This window comes from Wyeomyia smithii, chromosome 2 (assembly GCF_029784165.1).
Source record: "Wyeomyia smithii strain HCP4-BCI-WySm-NY-G18 chromosome 2, ASM2978416v1, whole genome shotgun sequence".
Lineage (NCBI taxonomy): Eukaryota > Metazoa > Arthropoda > Insecta > Diptera > Culicidae > Wyeomyia > Wyeomyia smithii.
The window spans coordinates 118,938,825-118,963,141 of NC_073695.1; the positions used below are offsets into that span (position 1 = coordinate 118,938,825).

Here is a 24,317-nt window from a genome sequence, read left to right on the forward strand (position 1 = left end):
GCCAAAAACGATAAACCTGTTCATAGTCTTCTTCAGAAAAGCCACAAAAATGAATCGTTTTGCGAGTGTTGGGGAATAAACAAAACAAAGATTTTTTATGACAATTCACAACTCATTTTTGTGGCTTTTCTGAAGAAGAATATGAACAGGTTTGTCGTTTTTGGCTTCAAGGAAACCGACCAGCAGCAGGGGGAATTCTGAAAGACCATAACCGTAGGTTCAACTACTTTGTTTGCAACCATCAGCCACCAGGATGATAAATATGTTGGCTATTTATTAATCGCCTTAATTGTATTGGGACTAGAGGAGAACTTAAGAGGCCAGAAAAATGTTCTTCGAAGGCACTGAACTGAAAACGTCCAAAATGCTGGGGTGACATTGCGCATTTCGTTTCGAGTAACTCGAACAAAACTAAACGATCGCTGGGGGGCGTTATGTTTCGTTTTTCGTATTTTTCGACTTTGCGGGTTAGATGAGCCGCAGGACAAATGACACTGACTGCTCCTTCTAAGCTTGAAGCATAACTGGCAGTATGTGATCTACTCGAAAATAGCGAAAATAGTTCGCTGCGCAATGCCACCCAATATCCTCAAAACCCAAACCAAGTTTGAAGATTTGCAAGATTTTGAAAGATTGATGAGACGAAAACGGAAGATGAACATCTACGCGATCAAATATTTTTCACTATCCTCCGAAACACCCCTAGAAATTTTCGATCATACCGATCCATCCTGAGAAATTTCACTGACGCTCGGGTCAAACCGTCAAATCCATAAAGTCTTGTGAATATAAAGTGTCTTGCCAAAGTAATCGTTTAATGTGCGTAAAAATTATCGAATTTCCGTTTGTTGAATATTGTGTGTTTTTTATGATAACCAGTCTCATTAACTGATAGCATGGGGTATTGAATTGTTGACAGTGTGACAGATGTCAGCGGTTTAAAACAACAAAATATTCAACACCGGTGCGGAGAACGAAAAGTTGGTCTATATTAGCTGGTTCTATTCAGGTTTCGCTGGTGTAAATCTAGTATAAAGTTGTTTCAAAAATAGACCACCGCTGAAGATGCCCTTAGATCTGGTATAAAACAAAATTTACATCGCCGGTGCAGCAGTGAATTTGAGGTTGTTCCAAAAACATAGAACAAAACAACGATTTCTCGCGTAATTTTTCAAAGCGACCTATCTAACATTGAGAGACTCTCTTTGTTTACTTTCTCTTTGATCAATAATAATGTTTTTTCCCATATTACAGAACACTCAATGCATAGTAAGCAAGACAGTATTACTACCTCTCGATTAAGGGGAAGAAAGCATAATTAACGAAACAAAGTGAGAGATGAGAGAATCTGTCATTGTTACTTAGGTCCCTTTTAAAAAATTACGCGAGATTTGGACCACCGCTGAAGATGCCCTTATGGGAGTTTAAAAGGGGGGGGTTTACCGATTGATCAGAATACGAAATCAGTCGACGAAAACCAACCAAACCAAGTGATTTTAGGGTGATTTCGTTCGAGCCCATATACGAAATGAGACGAAACAGGTAGATTAGTCTGGTGATGAAATTGCCTGAACCATACGAAATAGGTTGAGAAATCGGTGGATCATATTCTAAATCCAATTGAATCAGATTAAATATGCAGATTAGTAGAGAGATTATTTTTATTCAAGCATACTCAATAGGCTGATTAATCCATGTATAGAGTTGAAAAACAAACAAGTAATCTGGAAGTTAAGTTTTAATTTGAACTTATATTTTAACATACATCGCAGCCGATCCATACCTTCTGTAGCACCTCTGGACCGGGTAATCCTCCTATTAAAATTATCGAACCAGCTGGTTGAGCTTTAGCTGTTGCTCGTACAGCCGGGGAGTTGAATAAGGGCTTTGAATCGGCTCCGATCCCGGTAACTTTTCAGTACCCTGTTGATAAACGATTTCTGTTCCAAGCATCTGAACAAAACAAAACAATTTATTTGGTTAAAGAATCATCAAAGGTTTCCCAATATTCAGATTGTTCTTGTTTTGGATTAATAGGTCACAATCTTACTCATTATCATTATATAATGAATTCTCTTACCTGAGATGAAAGACAAAATAAATCACTTACGAAATGTAGAATTGCAACAGGAAATTTGTCTGAAAGTTAAAAAACAGTTGCTATCATCTGTTAATGATTAAAGAAGTCACATAAACGATTCATGCAACTGTGAGTAATTGTAAAATACTCATGAATGTGTTTTTACTTACTTGAAATATATAGAATTCTCCGACGAAAAATCTTTTGCTCAAAATTACTTGTTTGTTTTTCAACTCTATAAATGAATTAATCAGCCTATTTAGTATGCTTGAATAAAAATAATCTTTCTACTCATCTGCATATTTTATCTGATTCAATTGGATTTAGAATATGATATGGGGAAAATTAGGAGGGTCTTTTTATCGGGATGTAAAATTGCGTTACGTGGGGGTGGGTGGGTATTGAAAATTGCCAAATTCCGCGTTATGTAATATTTGAATGGTTCCTAACATATTACGAAGTTTTCATTATTCGCGTTGACGGTGTTGCTGATATTTGTTTGGTTTTTGCATGCGAAAAAGAAAGAAGGAAATATTTTTGCTTTTGTCATCACGCACATTTTGACAATTGGATATGAGTGTTCACGTAGGTGCGAACAGCCTTCAAAAACTCTTTCAACGCGAATAACCCGAATAGCGTCCGCCATTATGGCGCGTAAAAAGCTGGATACCCGCTTTACGATTTGGGATACCAGATGTGCAGATTTGTCCGCAAAACTCAGATTTTTATTGATTTGCAGATATTCACAGATTTTTCATAGTTTCTGCAGATTTTTGTCAGAGTCTCCTTATATTTGCGCAGTTTTTCTCGAAATGTGTGCAGGTTTTTATAGACTTTTACCTAAGGGGCGACATCTGGCTTCTTACTATTCTTCCTCATCCACCTCGATGATCCCTGTTGTATTTTTCGTAAGTGATGCCATTCACTCGGAAAATACTTTAATATTTTAATGCTATTTATCACCATTATGCACAATTCCTCCTGTAGGCGATAGTTTTACCGTCTGAGGGTTACCGGAGAATCTGCATCTTCTATATACCTAAAATCGAACGTGTCATCCATCAATGATTATGATTCATTCAATGGCCCATCTGAATTGTACTCTCCGCACAAGCAATATGCCTCAACAGGTATGTTCCAAACTTAATCCAGAACGGATAGAAATAAGCTCACACTACACTATTTACTCCCGACATCGAGCAGCGGTATGCTGTTTTAATGCTTCACGCAAAACCGTAATAACTCCTTGCGCACTTTTGGATCTTTTGGTAATTGATTTTAGTGATGATCCATGTCGGATCTCATACTACGCCCGTATTTGTACGCTTTGTACTTTTTTTTAATGTTCACTCTAAATTATTTCAGATTGTAACAGGTGACATCATTAAAAAGCATAAATCAAAACAACGAACAATGTTGCTCAACAACACTGCCAGCAAGCCTGATGATAAATTTTAACGCACTCGGGGTTTTCAATTTCAGCCAATCAGTGAGTGGTTCCCAAAGTGGATGCAAATCTATACCCAGTTGTCTCTCCTTAGACTTTTACCAGCGCGAGCGAAATTTTTTCGAATCACGAATAGATTTTTGTCAGATTTCAAGCAGATTTTTCCGGTTTTTCGAGTAGTTGCAGACATTTTTCAAAACATCTGGCATCTCTGTTTACGACTTTATTATTCGCACTACACTGAAAGTAAATCGCACGCTAATCCCTAATGCTTGTTACATATGAATATCAATAAACGAACCTAATAATATTATTATGTCGACACATATCCATTTGTATTGGAATCCACGCTATTTCAACGTGTTTTGGCATTTGACGTGTGCAAGCATTGCAACCTGGGTGTAAAATGATTGATTTTTGGTATGCATGACATGGCAAACCGAAGTGTAAGAAACTTGATTTTGTGCTGTGAACTAAAACGCAAGTGTATTTCACGTAGATATGAAATGTTTCATCCGAGGGAATGTGCTATGAGTTATAACATCGAGTACAACATAGAAATGTCAAATCAATTTTTTTGCTCTTTTCTGTTTTCTTTCTTGTGTTTGCTGTAGATACGAACCTCTCGCCGTTCCTTTTTTGAACGGAATGCTCATATGTATATTATGAAGAGGTTTCGACTTGGATTACATCTTTTTGTTTGATAATAACCAGATCCATTGTGTCTACCGCGTCTACCGAAGAAGCACAAGGGCTAAGCCCCAACCGAAACAGCAAAAGAATGAAAACAATCTGACCGACATTGACGTTTTTGTATCAGGTTTGACGTTTTCGTATCAGGTTTGACGTTTTTGTATCTTCGATGTTATACTCTGTCAAATGTACAGCGAGGGATAGGAAAAGGCATTCCCTCGGTTTCATCTATAGACCTTTTTACGTACGAATGTGTTAGTGCAACTAGTTGGGGAAAATATTTACAAATAGCTGTTTTGTTTGCAATGCTATGTTTTTAGCAGCTGGACAAATATTCAGTTGAACACTTATTATATGTTTTAAACTTGTATCTGAATCAATTTTTTTATTTGTGATCAGAAATCGGAAGAAGCTGCTGAACATAATCTACCAAAAATGGTAAAAAGTGATAAAAGTCGAAGCAACGAGATGTGATGATTTTCAGTTTGGAAGAAACAAAAATAACTTTACACGGGTTGACACGTTTACTAGTGTGCGTAGGTGAAAAGTCACTTATCTCTATTAGCACAGAAGTAAGTGGAATCCACTTGGCAGTAACGTGTCGATTTTTTACAGTGTAGTGATGGGAAAAATCGAGCAAAATCGTTAACGATAACATCGATAGTTCCCAATCTCTCATCGATATTATCGATAATTTCTGCAGGGGGTGCGAGGTTGCAAAAGCAAGGATAATGTCTGATAATTGGCTATTTTGGATAACTACTATATGATATTTTGCAAGTGCAAGAAATATTTCGCATGTTTTGTGTCACCGATATCAACGATATTATCGATATAAAGCAATCATCGATATTAACGATAAATATCGATAACTTTCCCATCACTAATTCGCACATATCAAATTGTGTTTTAATATGACCTTAGCTTTAGACATAATGAACAATCTAAAACATATAATTGCATCTATAAAACTGAACCGGTCAATTTTGCTGTCCTTGAGTCCCAGTTGTGTTTTAAAAACGAAAAGTTTATGTACTTACCGGATATTTTCCTCCTATTCCGGTAAATCAGAAGACCATTGTAATGTTGGAACTATTGGTCATGTTGATCATGGTAAAACAACATTGACAGCTGCAATAACAAAAGTGTTGTCGAAAGAAGGACGAGCAAATTATATTTCTTATGATCAGATTGATCGTGCACCCGAGGAAAAAGCTAGAGGCATTACCATCAATGCGGCTCATATTGGATACAGTACTACAAAACGGCACTACGCTCATACTGACTGTCCAGGTCATGCCGATTACGTTAAGAATATGATATCTGGAGCATCTCAAATGGATGGAGCAATCTTAGTTGTAGCTGCGACCGATGGCCAAATGCCACAAACAAGAGAGCACTTGCTGCTGGCACGACAGGTTGGCATTGATAAAATTGTTGTATTCATCAACAAATCAGATCAAGTAGACCAGGAAGTGATAGAATTGGTAGAAATTGAGCTACGAGAACTACTAGAAGACTTCGGTTTTGATGGAATCAATAGTCCTGTGGTAACTGGTTCAGCATTACTCGCTTTACAAGGAGATAACTCAGAACTAGGGGAACCGTCTATACAACGGCTACTAAAAGTAATTGATGATTACTTCCCGACACCTACGAGGGATTTTAAATCACCATTTCTCCTGCCTATTGACAATGCTTTTACCGTACCTGGAAGAGGTACTGTTGTCATTGGCACTCTTGCTAGGGGCACAATAAAGAAAAATGTTGAGGCAGAATTACTCGGCTTCGACGAGCATATTAAAACTACCATTGGAGGTCTTCAAGTTTTCCAAAAAGATGTCAATCAGGCCAAAGCTGGCGACAACATAGGTGCTTTATTGAGAAATGTGAAAATTTCTGCGGTTCAACGAGGTATGCTTCTGTGTGCCGCAGGAAGTGAAAAAGTATCTAATCATTTTAATTGTACGATCTATCTGCTGGCAAAAAATGAAGGTGGTCGCTCTAAACCATTGACATCTAAATATATACAACAACTTTTTAGTAAAACGTGGAATGTTCCTTGTCGGGTAGATCTAGTCAGTCAGGAAATGCTTATGCCCGGAGATCATGGTGCTATTCGACTTACACTTTTGAGAAAAATGGTTATGTCTTGCGGACAAACATTTACCATACGGGAGAATGGTAAAACAGTCGCCACTGGGATTGTAACCGAAGTTCTCGACTCAGTAGATCTTCCACAAAAAAAATTAATTAAACTACAATTGGTTAGTCTGTGACCTTTTTCCGGTATAACGTATAGCAAATTCATGTAAATACCCACAGTACCTAGCTGGTAAAATTACATCGGAATAAACAATGTCAATATGAATTTGTTTCAAAATTTTGTACAATGAGTAAGCATAGACTGGACGGGGTGATTGATCAGATTTCTGCGTGGCAGTTCGTCTTATACGTTAGTATAATGTTCAACGCATTATCCTGTTGTTCCAGTTTGTATTACCAACCGCCATACTTTTTATCAATTATGGTGTAAAATATTTACGCACAATCTACCTTGTTCGGTAATGAAACTGCAGTTCTGTTTGTTTGCGTCAAATTTTGTATTCACTCAATCTTTTATAAATCATTGAAATCATATACATCAATGAAATTGACTAGGTACAAACGAATATGACACAGCTTAGTTTTTGCTTCATAGTTTTGTAAATTTTACCTCATATTACTATCATTTAGTTTGAATGAGGTAGCATAATGCTTCCATTTACGACATTTTTCAGGTCTTCAAACGTGTCGGTCCAATCAATAGCAGCAATTTTCGGAATAACGGTTGTTATAAGTTCGGTCACCTTTGTGACGTTTTTTTTGAATGTAGACATTACATCTGCTACATTAACATTTTCACCACAGTCTCTCCAACAGTCATAATCCGTCGCCATCGCTATGGCCGCATAACAAAGTCCGGCTTCTTTTGCTAGTACAACTTCGGGAACCAATGTCATATTTACCAGATCAGCTCCCCATTGTCGAAATAATTTACTCTCAGCTTTACTGGAGAACCGTGGACCTTCAATTGTAACTACAGTTCCTTTTTGATGAACTCCTATTCCCAACTCCTTGGCAGTTTCAATTAAGACTTCGCGAGTACGAGTGCAAAATGCTGGTTCCATAGTAATGTGACAAACGCCAACAAGTAATTCATTGCCGTCGAAAAATGTTTGAGCTCTCTTAGTAGTTCGATCAATGAAATTATCAGGAATGACTATATCTCCAGGGTGAATGTTCTCTTGTAGTGATCCCGTTGCAGTCGATACAATTAAATGAGTACATCCAAGAGACTTGAGAGCCCATATATTGGCACGATAATTTACATTAGATGGCATTATAGAGTGATTTCGTCCATGGCGTGCCAGCAAAACGCAATCAACACCAGCAATCTTACCCTCAATAAAAACATCAGAAGGATTTCCAAAATGAGTGTTGACCACTTTTTCCACACGAGCTTCGATTATTTGGCTGTCATCAAGGCCAGTTCCCCCAATTATTCCAATCTAAATAAAAATAAATTTTTACCACAAATCACATGTTGAGCGAGTTTTCCTACCTTTATCGGTGTACCCATAACTGTGAATGAACAAAACAAATTAACCGATGAATTTGAAAGAATAGCACCAAATGGTTTTTTTCTATAAAAGTTTCAATAATGGCCGTATTACTGATGAATTTTAGTTTCGAAAAAAATCGCTGTAAGATTTGAGAATCAGGTGTCTGGCGTTGGCTATCCCATCGATCCCATCAATACTGAATACATTTCTAACGTGTATCAACATAAGGTCTTAACTGCTACAGATGTAGAGATACTCAGAGAGAGAGATAAGATATAAAAAAAAACCGTCAGTTTGGCAACTAAGCTTCACAAATCAGTGTTGCCAGATCTCTTCTTAAAGCGCAATGTTGACTAACATTTTCATTTGACTCGTATAACTGATGGTGATGATGGAAGTTCTGAGGAATAATAAAGTGCAGCATCAAAACCGCGAAGGTGTTAAATTGTATTTTTATGTTTAATTTTATATGCTTTCACCGTGATTGATCATTATTTTGTTAACCATACAAAAGATTTGTAAACCACCGGTTAAAAATCACTGTGATAAAGCAATTCCAGAGCATTCTCAATTCATTGTTTAGCAATAGAACATGAAAAACGTTTGAAAATAAATATATTTCTCATTCTACCTGATTGCAATACCTCTCAATCAGAGTCTATGTGTATATAGAGTCGCGCAAAGAGAAAATCTATCGTTTCGGCAACACAGTTTTTGTGCCATTTATTGCCCAGAGCTATCCAGCTTTTTACGCGCCATAATGGCGGACGCTAAAATGGAAAAATTCGTGATATGTTACCTACCCTTTTGACAACTCTGCTTACGTCAGTTTGACTCTTCATGTATTTCGCACGAAAAACAATAAATCTGGCAACATTAATGTTGCCAAATCTGCAGAAATCACGAATCTGACGTAAGCAGAGAGTTTCACAAATTATGAACACGCATTATAGCACCCGCCATTATGGTGCGTAAAAAGCTGGATTCAGTTATGGTTTTCACCTGTTTTCACCATGCATAAGCGAATATAATTTTTTGAAATTCTTCACAAGGTACACAGTTTTGAAAGATTACACCGGTGACCCACATAATCAGTAACCATAAAACCTGCCTAACAACTAGTTTGGGGTATATAGTCTCGACTGTGTGGGGTATCGTTAAACCATACGGATTATAATCCGTTTATGGTTATTGATTATGCGGGGATGCTTTGTTAAATTTAACTGAACCAGTGTACAGGTTTAATGTTTATTTATTTATTTATTTATTTATTTATTTATTTGTTAGTACAGCCAACAGGTAGAAACAACCTCAATGACTAAAACTAGAACTAAAGTTAACAAGTAAAGACTAACTTAAACAAGCAACACTCTCAAAAAGTTATTTCTAATTACACGTCTAGACAAATTAAAATCGAAACATTCAAAACAATTGTCGAAAACGCGACACATACATTTCATCGGTTCGCGCATCCCGTAGTTCGTCCTGGACTTGCCTGTGCTAAAGGCCCAAACACAATGGATACGTTTGCGTTGCGTTGACGTTTGTTTGACAGAAAATGCATGGGATAATTGTCAAATTGCCGCAAACGCAGCCGCAACGTATCCATTGTTTTTAGGCCTTAAGAAACGTATGGGACCGAAGAGCACGTCTACGGGTGTTTACGTCCAGACGCCTGAGAAGCTCGGGGCAATCTATATTAGAAGTTAGCAAGTCGCTGATAAAGCAGGCTTTAGCGACATCTCTTTTGACGTCGAGAGCATCCATTTGTATTAACCTGCAGCGCTCAGCATGTTGGATTTAAAATATGTAGTTAAGACTTCGGAAAAACACATATTCTTTATCACGCTTAATTACAACACTTTTCATCCACTCCTAACATTATCACTTTGTTTATTCACATTGCTCGATTGGTACACTCGTTTGACACTGATTTAGTTCCTTTGGTTTCATCTTTGCGCGACTCTATATTATAAACATAGACTCTGCTCTCAATGTGTTAAGCCTGTAGTACACTCTTTGACCGAGCATCAAATATTTGTCACTTTTTGACAGATAAAAATTTGATCAAAGATAATTATTTGTCACTCTCCAATTTTAACATGGGGCAAACACGGGCAAACAACAACCATGATGCCAAATAAATTTGATCATTATGTCAGAAGGTCAGATATTTGACCATTAGACAAAGAGTGTACTACAGGGTTTACCTTTCTTGTTCGTTTAGGTTCGTTTGGCTCGGATTTTGACTGACAATATGTTCGTTTGGCTCACAACGATCACGATTTGACAGGATAGACAGTTCTACGGATTTATCCGTAGATCCACGGATTGGTTATACCGCAGAGTTATACTTTTACAGATACTGATCCGTAGATAAAATCTTCGGGTTTTTGAAAATAGCTACGAAATTCTACGCCAACCTGGGATGAATATATTTAATAAATTCAAATGGAGTGTTCTCGCAATTTTATCTCATTTAAAAAAATGATTGCTAGTGACGATAAAATTATGTGCCTTTGTCGTTTGATTATTCACATAAATTTTTACTTTTTACTTGAAATCGCAAAAACCAAAAATCCGTTGATATTCGTATAATTACAAATTTACACGGAGTAGTTCTGGCAACTCTGGTCATAGGTATTGCAGCTTAGAGCTGCCAGATTTTATTTGGAAAAATCTGTATGCACTCGTGAAAAAATCTGTTTTATTCTGTATTTTATTCGTGTGCCTACAAGTGCTTGGGGCTGTGGTAGTTGGGCTTGAAATCCGACCTTAAACGTCGCCTAAAACCGTTAAAAGGTTGGAAAAAAATCCTGAAAAAAAACAGGTCTAAAACCGAGTTTTTTTTCTATGTACCATCGAATCAGATATTTTCCAGCTTATCCAAATGTCGGATGTCCAGAAAAAAAGTCGAACAGAAATAATAAAAGGGCAAAAGAATAGTGTTGGTTGTCGTCAACGCAAACACAATATAATTACACGTTGAACGAAGAAACAGATTCAAAAGCCTGCTCGCACCTACACACTTAACTGCATAATGTTTTCTCGGTAAAGTAAAATGCCGAACTACTTGAAAACATTTTCGTTTACCGTTGTTCCGTATCAAAATTACTGAGAAATCGGAAACCGAATGTGTTTACCGGAATACCGCAAATTTGTTTACCGAAAAAATCCGTAAAACAGCAAATTTCCGAGTTCAGTAAACTAAATCACCGAATCTCGAAAGCTTGACATCATTTAACCGAGATTTCGTTGAAGCAAAAAAGCTCTTACCGAGATTCCGAAAAATAGAACGGTCAAAATAACGAAAGCTTCACTATCAGTTTTGTTCGTGTCTCGGTTTGGATGTAAAAGGAACAGGTTTCGCGGTTAATCATCATTCTGGAGAAATCTGTAATATTCAGACTAACCTAAAATGTTGAGTAAGTATACAATATTATGTCTCAGATCTTGTTTGTGTTTATTGCAAACATAATACTAAAAGAAAACAATTAATTCTTTCCTTACTCAATTTTGTAGGTTAATGACTCGCTTCGCAGGATGGAAGTTGCAGTGATGGATGTGGTTTTATTTCCAGGAAGCAACACAACTCTCCTGTTCTACCAATGCTGTAATAGGTTGAATAATTTGAAATAATAAATAATAAAATTATACGGATAATTGATCGTTTTCATCATTTCCTGGATTTATCTTAGAAATCGCAAAATGTGTACCTCAGTAATTTTTACCGAAATTAATTCGAGAGTCGAAATTTCCGAGTCCCGGTAAAATATTACCGAGAATCTCGTTGAAGTTTGGCAAGTTGTTAATTGCTGATTTTACAGAATCTCGGTATTTTGATGTATTACCGAGATCTCAGCTGTTGAAATCTCGGTAATTCATTTTACCGTACTCGGTGATATTATCTAAGTGTGTATACAAATTTCCATTCGGAACTGCTTGTGAAAACCGAATCGGCCAGTTTGGCGGCTATCAGCGTTGCCAGGTATCCAGATTTAGCTGGATTATCCAGATTTTTGAACATGTATCCAGGTAGACAGCTTTGATGTCCAATTATCCAGATTTTTCATGGATGATCCAGATTTTATTTTCTCTGTTCCGCAAAAAGGTCATCACTTCAATTTTGGCACGAAATTTTGCAATTTTGTCACCTCAAATTTTGCGTACCCCAAGACTTTTATTCGAAAAATTAACCTTTCACCCCACGAAATGACTGCCAGATTTTTTCCACATTTTTATTTTGCCTTTTCCAGATTTTTGAAAAAATGACCTGGCAACGCTGGCGGCTATGCGGAAAACGCATTCGGAAAACTGAAAACTGATGTTCGGATGAAATGTTTGTGAGGTAGAGCTACCAGTGCTTTAGTACAAACATTTTGTGAAACGTCACAGTTTCACACTGAAACTTAAAAAAAATTCGATTGCTGAAATTCTGTACAAATCTGTATTTCAAATCAAAATTCTGTATGAATTTTGTATTCTGTATCATTTCTGTATCGTGGTCAAAAATCCTGTATAATACAGAAAAGTCTGTATACTTGGCAGCTCTGTTGCAGCTTGTCTTGCCCATCCCTATTACGTTTTTCATTTCATTCCATATTCTGCTACGGTGTTGAAGAGTGCAAGCGGTTATTCTTCTCAAAGTGTTAACATTGTGAATAGTGGCAGGGATTTTACTTTTTTGTGATTCCAAAAGTAAGTATGCATACGCTTTAAAGTATTAAAGGTTTGTTACTTTTTTTAAGTACATAAATTCAGCTTATGTACTCGTGTCGTACACTACATGACTTCTACCTCGGCAATGGTTTGAGCGTCAGATGTGAAGGTTACAATTTATAGCTTTTATTTGATTATTTCAAAGATTATTGTTTAAATTCGTTACAAATGCAAAAATGTTGAGAATGGAAACAATGTTTAAATTATAATTGATCAGCGGTGAAATATGTAAGTTAATGACGCCATTTTGTTTTCCCCTAGCATATGAAATAGTGGGAAGGCAAACGAGACAAACGCTTTGTGAGCTGCTGCTGAAAATACCGAAAATACCTACCTACCTATATGCAAACCGCGAGTCAATGAAATTAGATATACAAAAAGTTTAAGTTTTCCATTTTCTACAATTTTAGGAGTTAACTTGATATAGTGATACTTCTCAATCGAGTAGCTAAATCGGTTAAACAATAATTATATGATTAATATAGTAAAACCAAGATGGAAAAGAAAATGGTTGGACAATTTTATGCTATAAATCGGTTATCACATGTAGTTATTTATCTGTCTTTGGTAAACTAAGTAATTAAATAAGTTCAAATATAATATCGATTCTTAATACAAACCATAAATTAATTTATTTTTTCAATGTACATAAATAAGTGTTACGTTTTAACCATGACAAAATGATTATTCCAAGAATGAGCACATTTTCCGACTTTGCACAGATATGTTTGGAAGTTCTTTCTAAATAGGCTGACCAGATTTTCTCGGAAGGAAAACGGGACAAATGCGTTCAAAAACGGAACGATAGATTTCTGAAAATTTTGATTCACCAAAGCATTGATTGTTTTGCTGAACCTGCCTCATTAGGTATACAAAGAAATATTGAACTGATGCATAGTAGAGTGTAATTTTTTAAAAAATGATCGTGAAATTTGTTACAAAAAAGATCGAAGGTTTGCCTAACAATTATCATGGCTTCCATGGTCTCAACTTGCGAGTTCATGCTGGTGGGACTCCTAAAAAGTTAATTTTTGTTAATTCAGTCAATAAGTGACAAAGTTACTCAATTACTGTTCGTAACGATTGCGAATTGAGATTTTAAGTTTTATTTAACCTTTAAAAAAAAGTTCCTAGGCTGTCGCATAGTGTTAATGAGTGTAGAATTGCTAGGGTCTTAGCGCTAATGCTGCATTTCTCTCGTACTCAAATGGCTGGTGAAGAACGTGTAGGTTTTGCTTAAGTAATCCACATGCGAGAGAGTTACAACACTTATATTCAAAACAATCAAATCATTCATTGTTTTTTTTTTGTTAACCCTGCGAGGATAACAAAGAAAATTGACAATATTTGTTAAAAGCGAGAAGTCAAATTGATGCAGATTATCTCTCCAGGGTTAAGTTTTTACATCGAAAAGCTAGATTTCTTCTAGAATATTTGCCGTATCTAGACTGGCGATAACTAGCAACATTTATTTTTGAGGAGCTTTTATTTTTCGTTACGTTATAACACTTATTCTGCAGCATGCAGTATATGTTATAATAAGTATATGATATAATTTTATTAGCCTTTTCATACTTATAAATACTGAAGAACATGCTTTCTTTCATTTAATTTCAAAATAATAGTAGTCACGTTTTTCAACTTTACGCAAGCAAACTCGAGTGCATTGTTGCAGATGTATGGTATTGGTAAAGAGCGGTTAAAAGTCTCCTGAGAGAAAAAAATCCAATTGTTGCAACAACTCATTTGAAAAAAATTAATCTCAGTTTCAGGTGTGAAGTAAACTAGTAAAGTAATTTTCATCATAATGTTATCAGACATAGACAGGGGCGACTCGTCCATAGGTGCAACCTGTGCATTGCACACGGGAACGCCATGCAAAAAATATATTTCAATCGCAAATTTATATTAATATTTTATTGGTTTTTAGTTTCACTTTCAAATAATAACAAATAGAATGACTTGCGTGATTACGCGGACATGATTGTGATTACTTCCTCAAACTGCGTTTTCCAAAATTTGTAGTTGAACAGGTAGGTTCAGAAGCCACGAGTCGCCCCTGGACATAGATAAATATTTTATGAAGAGAAATAAAAATTTGGTGATGTTGCAAAGCAAGCTCGACCTGGTTGCCACTTAAGTTGTATTCAGCCTAGTTAAGATCTTTTAGCGTCAAATTAAAGGTATTTTTGAGTATAAAGACAAAACGAAATATCTATTAGTTTGATCAAATGTATGGGATTTCCATGAAATAAACAAATGAACGTTTTTCGTAGTGTTGAAACGCTGAACAGCGGTTTTCAATTAAAATGAACATATTCTAAAATTTACACTAAAACCACCCAGAGATTACATAAAGCATACATTCCATAATCATATAACTGGAAAAACATGTATGATGCCCTCGGATCATCTGGCATAAAAAAAATGTATCAAAAAGTACTGAATTTTTGTTGATTCTACTTAAACTGCGCAATAAGTTTTCTATAGTTTCATAAAAACTAAAACTTCGATTACTACGTTTTTGGAAACATCAAATACTATACAATCAAGGAAAAATATTCACATTACTGGGAAGAGAAGTGGATCTCAAAAATGTTTGTTGGTATATCATCGCGGAAAATATGCCTATTGTTTTATTCCGAAACACAAACCTATGTAGATTTATTCCTGTGTTTCTGCATGATTTTACAATTTTAGATGTAGATGATCGAATGTAACTATTTTGAAACTACAAATGATCTGTGAACAATACACAAACAATAACAGATGCTGTCAGATGTATTTTTTACCGTAAATAAAGGAAACTTTTGTATAAACGCAAATATTGTAAGTCACCTTGATGTTATAAGACACTCTGACGGTAACTGCAATCATTTAGCGCGGTCATAGTGATACCAACATGCTTTTTGTTTCTCAATGAATTGGCACTCATGCATTTATACACGGTTTTAAACATTTTAGCTTACATTGTCGTATGTTTCTATTTTTTTTTTCTCAGATTCTGCACCAATTTTTTTAGATATTTCTTGTGACAAAACGCAGAAGCTGGCCAAATTGATGAGGACGGCTGATGAGTAGCAACCGGTCAGGCGACAGAGATCGTATTACTGTGAAGATACGTAACATGAAACGTAGTGCCTCGCGTGATACTCCACCAAGATCAAATAGGCGCGGAAGCATCGGACGTTACGAAGGCAGCTCAGACGAACGAGTCAGCCCAGATAGAATGCGGCGACGTATTGCTAGATCACCGAGTCCCCGAGGAGCAAGTGGTCGTTACGCTTCTCCCCATCGGGAAGAGTATTCTCGCAGTGCTCGAGAGACTGAACGGTATTCATACAAAGTTTTGTGTGTAAGCGCTCTGCACCCAAAAGCGTCTGACGAATTTATTAAGGAAACGTTGTATCGTGAATACAAAAAATTTGGTGATTTCAGTATTCGCATTTCGCACGACCTTGATGAACGCGTAGCTTATGTGTGTTTTCGTACATCAGAAGATGCTCGGGAAGCGAAGCATGCTAAGTCACGAATTGTTTTGTATGATAAAGTAGCGTTGGTCGAACCAGTTTATGAGTCGGCTAAAACTGAATCGTATCGCAGACCTCGCTCTACTTCACCTCAAGATTATGATCGTCATTACTACGCTAGATCTCCTGGAATACCTCCACCTGAACGCAGGCGCCCTGAACATCATCCGTATGACAGTTACGGACCTCCTCCAGGTCGCATGCATCATCCAGATTTTCGTCCTCCAATGCATCATGACTATATGCCCCGTGGACCACCTATGCATCACCATGGTCCTCCGCATATGCATCCAGGACCTCCTCATCATCACTATATGCCACGTCCGTATATGCCTCGTCCTAGAGTACCATTCGATAAACCTGAAAATAAGAAGGATAAATTCCCCAATTATTTACACCATATCCAGCCGGAGGACGACCCATTGGCTACAAGAACATTGTTTGCCGGTAATCTTGAAATTAACATCTCTGATGACGAACTTCGTCGTATATTTGGGAAGTATGGTATTGTTGAGGATATTGATATCAAACGACCGCCTCCTGGTACAGGTAACGCCTTTGCTTTTGTACGTTACCAAACATTGGACATGGCACACCGTGCGAAAGTTGAATTATCCGGTCAATATATTGGTAAGTTTCAGTGTAAAATTGGGTATGGTAAAGCCACACCAACTACAAGAATATGGGTAGGTGGTTTGGGTGCGTGGACATCAGTTACTCAATTAGAGCGAGAATTCGATCGGTTTGGTGCTATAAAAAAAATTGAATATAACAAGGGTGATACTCAAGCCTTTATATTATATGATTCAATTGATGCTGCAACTGCCGCTGTAAAAGAGATGCGAGGTTTTCCACTCGGAGCTCCAGATCGACGAATCCGTATCGATTTCGCTGACAATGGTACAACGCCAGCGTTCCCGAAACGTGGTGGATTTGAAGATGGAGGAGAATATCGTCGAGGCCCAGAATATGAATTTTCGGAAGGGGCACCAGCTTATGAAGATGGGCCTGGATATGGAGGATATGGAGGCCGACCTTTCCGAGGACGTGGAGGGTTTCGAGGTCGTGGTGGCTTTCGTGGTGGGTTCCATCGCGAAGGTCCACCCCATCACCATGCAGAAGGAGATGACTGGCGTCGGCCCGGAGGGGATGGAGATTACGAATCACGTCGTAGATCAGGATCTCGTGAACCTGGTATTGATAGGTCTCGATCTCGTTCTCCACGTCGACGCAGTCCTGCTGATTCAGATTCTGACTCCTCTTCCCGTCGAACTGGAATGTTATCCAATGCTAGAACTTTACCGGAAGTAGCACGGAAATCTACAACTGTTTGGCAAGGGGCACTAATATTAAAAAGCTCACTCTTCCCAGCCAAATTTCATCTGACAGATGGAGATAATGATATTGTGGAAAGTCTAATGAAAGACGAAGAAGGCAAACATCACCTTCGAATTACTCAACGTCTCCGTTTGGATCAACCCAAGTTGGAAGATGTACAAAAAAGAATCTCCACTTCGTCGTCGCATGCTATTTTCCTTGGTTTGCCAGGTTCTACCTCATCGGTAGCGTCATCGGATGATGCTAGTGTGCAAACGCGTCCGTTGCGTAATTTGGTTTCGTATCTTAAACAAAAAGAGGCAGCTGGTGTAATATCATTGTTGAACAAAGAAACAGAAGCGACAGGAGTATTATACTCATTTCCTCCTTGTGATTTCTCTACGGAACTGCTTAAGCGCACTTGTCATAATTTAACAGAGGAAGGATTAAAAGAAGATCACCTGGTCATCGTAGTTGTTAGAGGTGGCACTGCTTGAGAGACGAGAATCGCAGCACTACCAAATAAAAGGTAATAAATCAATCTCGATATTAATGCTCAATCTTTTCAGGATTTCGACTGATTGGCTATTTGAAGCTATCGTTCGCAATTTTTGTTGTTGTGTACATTGAAGTCGCTTTTTACGCGAGGGAGACGTGACGCGTAAAAAACGCGTTAGTTCCGGAATCCGCATAAAAACCACGTAAATTCAGAATCTGCGTAAAAAACGCGTAAATTCTGGAATCCGCGTAAAAAAACCGCGTAAATTCCGGAATCCGCATAAAAACAGCTGCGTGAAAAAACCCGCGTGAAAGCGACCTTAATGTATAGGATAATCACAACTTATATATCTAGACATGACACTCTTTGAGATTCTAGCAGGCTCATGAAAAGACTATCGTACTAATCACCTGAATAACATGGTAAACTTGCCGAAGCTTACTAACTTTTTGTATGAATTTCTTCACTGTAAGGATTATTTTGGTCTGTTGTGAAGTATTTAAACTGACCAATAATGTGATTGCCGAAAAATATTAGATAAGTTATATTTTATTATTTTCTGAAATTCATTCTTTTTATTTATCAAATCATTTCGACCTATAAATTCAGTCACAGTCTCAACGAACGTGACATTACATAAAGCTACAAACAGCATCTCAAAGATTGTCGGAATGTTCAATAGAAAGTTATTTCGAAATACAAAATAAATTGCTTTGTGTTTTTTTTTACAAAGATTTTGCAAATGACATAGTTCTACGATAACTTTATTAAAAATTACGTCTGCTAAATTTATGTCTACTTTTTTGAAGTAAATCCAACTTTTCCCAAAGGAATACAGCGATTTGAGATTGATGAACTTCGATAAGCGTCGTTCGCTGCTTTTTTAGTTTTATTTCCAGGATTTATTGTGCAATAGTAATATTTCTACTGATTGAATAATATGCTTTGTTGCAGAAAAACCTGAACTAACGGTTGTCATTCATTGCAGGTGAACAAAAACTTTTATAATATAAACTTTTCACAACAAACATGAATCCGACGGACACAAAAGATCCAATTCAATCATCATTATAGCATTCATCGAGTACTGTTTTAAAATGCTTTACATCCACTGCTCAGTGCACAAATCTTAAGAGAAGACAAAAAAACTTGCGCGACGCCTTTAAATTCGAAATCATCAAAAGCTGCACGTGGTACGTTTATCGTGAGACCTTTTTGCAAGTGATGGTGTTTAGTAAGGCGCCGCCAGTGAGAATTGAGTGTCGAAAAGTGTAACAAGCACTTGGATTAGGAAGAGCTTAAAAATGAGGTTCAGACGTTGAGTGCTCCGAGTGATTAGTGGAAGATGTGGAAGAACTAACGGTACGTTCAAGTTTTCAACAGTATGACTTACAATACGACACATTGTATTTTACAGAGAGTGGTAGAAAATGCATCAATAATATTCGAAAAGCTTAAGAATGTATAACTATTACATTAATTTTATCTTGTACTAGGTTTAAAGATTTTTTATTCAATTTATTTTGAAACATTAAAAACACTAGTGATTGTAGAAGCTGAAGCGTTGCAAATTATATGTTGAAAATGAAAATCATTACTTTTTTAGTAGAAAAATGTGTCAATTCGGTTCATAAAACATGCCGTTGCTAATAAAATTAGTGATTTTATGTAGTACATCATAACAACTGAACTAGTTATCTAGCTTATATTGGAGTGTCGTGACATATAAACATCGAAAAATAAAATTTATTATCTAACAGTTTCGTGAAATAATTATCAAAATAAGTAAGGAAAAAATGTGTTTAGTGTAGTAGAATCTATTCAACAAAAAAACTTATGTTAATGAATGAAATTGTGCTATATAAACCGCTGTCAGATAAGTGTTCGTTCAATATTCAGTTTTTTGAGTTGTGTTCAGTTTCATTACAAAATGCTAAATATCATCACTTGCTTCAATTAACCTGTGTTTTCGGGAGGAATATAAAAACTGTGACAAGTGACACATTGGTGAATTTGTTGAATGACATTGCACAAATGTGGGTTTCTTTTTTTGTTGTTTAATACATTGACAAAATGCACACGAAACGATTGTAAATGGGTTTCTATCAAAGTGATTGTTATTTTTATATTTTCTAAATCATTGGTGCCAAGCTGTGTTCGGATATAAGCAACAGTTTTGTGTTTGTGTTTTGGTTGTGGCTTTTTGTCTGAGAAGTTTGATGTTGGCAGTTTTGTGAAAACTTTTTTTAGGTATTTTCGTCCATGTGAAATGCAATGTATCGAAAACTATACTTGATATTTTAAGAAGTGATCAATTGCGGTTGTGTATTTGATGTACTCTCTTGGCAAAGTGAAGTTCAGTGTGCGAACATGCGATGCCCCGAAGGGCCACAAATGTTTTACATAATAAATTTAATTGAATAGTTGTGATGTGAAATGTGGTGTATAATTTATTGTAAATAAGTTTACATCACTTAAAAGAAACAGTTCATAGTGACCAGTGGTTTTTCGTGCCTCTGCACTAAACCTGCTGACGTCATCTTTCCAGCGCTGATGATAGAATGTAGCATTTGTTTTTAAAATTCTGATTTCGAAATTGGTTTTACAAATGTTACCTTATATTTTAAGGCGCTCTTTCACTAACAGCAGAAGATTGCTTTGCTTTTCACCGATTATTGGTGATGTGAACAAATATTATATAAATATGTGCATTTTATCAGATTGTTTCTTCATTTGTGACAATTTTGAACCTTGAATGACAGTGCAAGTGACACGGTCGAAATGATCGTAAAATATTTCTCTTTTGATTGAACAAGTTTAGGTAATATTCAATTACTGTACTTAAACTACTCGTAAATAGAGTGTAACTGTGTAACAATGTCTTCTGATCATGCATATTAAAGTATTGAAACTCACGATTCTGTTTGTATTATTTACCAGACAATTTTAGGTAAGCAATATTGTATTTTATTTCCAAGATTTCGAATATGTATTCCATAAAAAGCTGAAAAAAAAAACTGTGGCAGCAAATACATTTCTAGCGTACTCTTACGTTGGAATTTTTGTTACATTATTGCACATATCAACAACATTTGAAATGCTAAGATTACCGCATTTATAGGAACGTTTTCCCCACTATACATTTTTTCTTGCAGACTATTCTATTTGTATCCGAAACTCCAGATATGTCTTTGGGTACAAATTATAGCAACAAACAGCAATTTTAAACATTGCTGTTGGCATCACCTGACATTTAAACTTTGATTAAAGTTTGACAATTATGTCCGAAATTTTGACTAATGAAACAGTTCAATAGGTTAGGGTTCCAGGGTTAGGTAACAGCTTGATCTGTAATACAGTTTGTTCCACTTGTGTATGTTGCTGAGTAATAAAAGTTTGATGGCCGTTTTTTCAGGTTAAACTGATATCTCTTCATTGAGCGAGGGTTTAGAAATGAAAGTGACCCCGTTGGCCAAATCATGTATTTCCTGGCAAACTTTGAAGTTTATGGCTCATCACTTCTTCCGTTATATCAAAGTTGTGCTGGGCACTGAAGAACAGTAACCCCCGAAGCTGTTGGAAGTCCGCCTCGACGTAAGCCTCTTCATTCATGATGATACAATGAGGCATCCCACCATAGTTCGCCATTCGCCACGATTTGGAGCCTTCTGCACTCTGTACGTTACAGTTTCTCTCGGTCCTTGGCTCTCTGAACGAAAGACTTGGACAGATTCAATTTTTTGATCACTTCCCTGAACGAAGTATTGGGAAGAGTGACCAAACAGTTAACGCTTCTATGACACGCTTGTGATTCTTAGCACTTATAGAATATTCATTCCAACCGCATTTCTTCTTCAATTCGAGGCTCGGAGTTTCGTAGTAACGTTATTACACGACTAACCGTTGAATGCACAATTCCGAGTTGTTTTCCGATTTCCAGAAGAGAGGTTCGTGGATTTTCTGGATGTTTGTGCAAAATTATTTCACGGCGGCACCTCTGTATAGGTTCGTTCGTTTTCCTAGGTCTACTACCTCGTGAAGGTTTTTTCCTAGTTTGGTTCGAACGAGCGATAGCGAGTAAGGACAGCATACATCTCAGACAATCGAGTCAGCCGTGGGCCGCGAGTGTTTTTTTCAGAAATGAACTCTAAGAATATTCAGCCTTATGATTTTTCAGCTTTTCGTCATTCAATCTTTCGTGTTTCGTGTAGACCCCTTTTTGTACTTTACGAGCTTTAAAAGGGCATTACTCCTTGTTGACCAGAGGTTCAGGATTTCATAACGAAGCGAATTGTGTACTCAGATCCTTTGTTGCATTTTTTTACAATAATGGTCTGTGAGAGCACCGTGTAGGGTTTTCTGACTACTAAAATTTGTGCTATATATCCAAAAAAAAAACAAAACATCAGAAAAGTTAATTTTTTATGCGTGACTCGTCGCCTTAAATAAAAACATGGGTGTTTCTTTGCAATAAAATATAAAATATAATAGATGTTCAAAAACATGATATGGGTAAAAGTGAACATACACAGTAAACAAATTTACATTTGTTTAAATGCACATGAATGGAGCATTGAAAACCATATAATACTCCGTGTGGCATTATATTCACATGCAATGTAAATGAATATATTGTTGAGTTGCATGCATATTTATATTCAAAGCTTTATGTTCATATCACTTAACGTACAAATTTACATGGTTTAAAACGATTCTGTATTGTGCATTATTAACGGTTCGAAATTGTATATGTTTTTCACTTTATGTACTAGGAACCCTCATGTGCTTTCATTTGAATTAGTTGTTTTGGTGGTACTGTGTATCAGATGTTCAAGTTCAAGGTTCAGGTCAGATGTTCAAGGTCCAGATTCTCCAAATCAGTTCAGGTTTAATAATCTGCAAGAACAATTGCTACGATGTTTGATTTTACAATGGTTGTAGTGAGGGGCTGTCCACATTCCACGTGGACATTATAGAGGGGGCGGAGGGAAGGGGGTACCATGGTAGGGGGGGGGGTCTTATAATGATACGATATTTTTCCAGAAGATAGGGGAAATCTGTCAAAAAAAGGCCCGCGATAAAAAATCTACAGCTGTTTCAATTTTAGAGTCGTTGTCAGCTGTATTTCTGATAAATTTGGCTTCTGAGATTATTTCTTCTTTAATCACTTTCGCAGAGGTCTTGGGGCACCTTCAACTAAGCTCAATTTGGAAAACGTTTTCTCTTTAGTCTCATTCATCTATCAGTCCATCATTTTTTTAGCTATCTCTCTCCATAGAATTAATTTAAATAATTTGAACCAAATTTAAGATCATTTTCTAAATTTTTTTTTTTAATTTCAGAGCGTTCATAAGCATTTCAAGTTAGTTCGGAATACCTAATTTGCTTCATCCATTTTGTAAAGGCTTTTTTAACATAGTTTTATAGGATTTTATTTCTGTTTCTTTTTACCTGCGAAACATTTCCCAGCCCTTTTCGGTTAATTTATGATCATATTTTATGTTAATCCTTTTTGTCTAAATAAAGCGTCATAAACCGTTATTTCCATTGTTGGTTATTTCTAGACATCAGTGACATTTTTTTAATCATTTTCAACTAAATTCAGTAATCCTCTTTTCTGTTTGAAAGAAGTGTTTTCAGATGTTTCAAGCTTTTTTTTTGTTAGGGAATTAGAATTAGAATTGATGTGAACTTTTGTAATATATCCCAGTTAATTGCTATACGTGTCCCCTTGCAAAATACAATGACCACTATTGTTGAGTGATCAGGTTCAAGCTACATTTACTAGAGTTTTTGTGCATTCAAAATTAAATTTGATATAGTTTTTCCTTGAGTTTGGTATTTTCTAAGTCATTAGATATTAATTTGAGATCAATTGCTTAGTTGTTTTTCTTGTTTTCTTTGTTTCTTTTTGGCATTTCTCTGCGCATTCGAACAGTTCTTTTAGAACCTTTCCGCTTTTCTACGTTTCTATGCATTTTGGCTGAATTTTGACCATTTCTGACCGTTCTGACTTCTAAAAGTTGGAGATATGTTCGAGATGATTTAATTTTCATACTTTCAGGGTTCCGGAAACCTGGAAAATCAGGGAATGTCAGGGAATTCATTTTTCGATCACGGAAATCAGGGAAAACTGAAAAACATTCAGGGAAAAAATTGTAACCGAAAGGCGATTCTTTTTTTGACGACTCTGTAGCAAAAAAACTGATTTTTCTTGCATAAAATCTAAGACGAGCAATAACAAGAAACAGCTCCCTGCATGTGACTGGAAACAAGATCGAAACGCCCTCAACGTGTCCAAGAAACATCAACTGTGTCTGTGTGCGTGTTATTGGTTTGGCACGTTTGACAAGACATTTCTGTAGTTGTTTTTGTCAAGCTCGTAATTGATAGTTTATGCACATTACACACACACATTCACCGTAGG

At 36.5% G+C, this 24,317-nt stretch overlaps 3 protein-coding genes and 1 long non-coding RNA gene across 4 annotated transcripts; 2 read left to right on the forward strand and 2 right to left on the reverse strand.

Moving 5' to 3' along the window:
• Positions 1-1,668: 1,668 nt before the first annotated feature.
• Positions 1,669-2,393, reverse strand: LOC129725779 (uncharacterized). Its single transcript, XR_008728175.1, has 4 exons — positions 2,251-2,393; positions 2,081-2,139; positions 1,784-1,953; positions 1,669-1,724 (listed from the first exon to the last, which is right to left on the reverse strand). It is a non-coding gene; the product is annotated as an uncharacterized LOC129725779 (long non-coding RNA).
• Positions 2,394-5,080: 2,687 nt separating this feature from the next.
• On the forward strand, positions 5,081-6,603 carry LOC129724500 (elongation factor Tu). Its single transcript, XM_055679453.1, has one exon. It carries the CDS (start codon positions 5,135-5,137, stop codon positions 6,497-6,499), a length of 1,365 nt encoding a protein of 454 aa, XP_055535428.1. The 5' UTR covers positions 5,081-5,134; the 3' UTR covers positions 6,500-6,603.
• Positions 6,604-6,809: 206 nt separating this feature from the next.
• LOC129724501 (S-methyl-5'-thioadenosine phosphorylase) lies at positions 6,810-8,051 on the reverse strand. Its single transcript, XM_055679454.1, has 2 exons — positions 7,825-8,051; positions 6,810-7,771 (listed from the first exon to the last, which is right to left on the reverse strand). The coding sequence occupies exons 1-2, from the start codon at positions 7,840-7,842 to the stop codon at positions 6,953-6,955; spliced, it is 837 nt and encodes a 278-aa protein (XP_055535429.1). The 5' UTR covers positions 7,843-8,051; the 3' UTR covers positions 6,810-6,952.
• A 4,314-nt stretch (positions 8,052-12,365) lies between these two features.
• On the forward strand, positions 12,366-20,805 carry LOC129723381 (RNA-binding protein spenito). Its single transcript, XM_055677574.1, has 3 exons — positions 12,366-12,523; positions 15,546-17,920; positions 18,879-20,805. Exon 2 carries the CDS (start codon positions 15,618-15,620, stop codon positions 17,886-17,888), a length of 2,271 nt encoding a protein of 756 aa, XP_055533549.1. The 5' UTR covers positions 12,366-12,523; positions 15,546-15,617; the 3' UTR covers positions 17,889-17,920; positions 18,879-20,805.
• The last annotated feature ends 3,512 nt before the right edge of the window (positions 20,806-24,317 follow it).

Bases quoted from the DNA above. Each gene is read 5' to 3' on its own strand.
- LOC129724500 (XM_055679453.1), top strand. From the start codon at position 5,135: ATGACCTTAGCTTTAGACATAATGAACAATCTAAAACATATAATTGCA.
- LOC129723381 (XM_055677574.1), top strand. From the start codon at position 15,618: ATGAGTAGCAACCGGTCAGGCGACAGAGATCGTATTACTGTGAAGATA.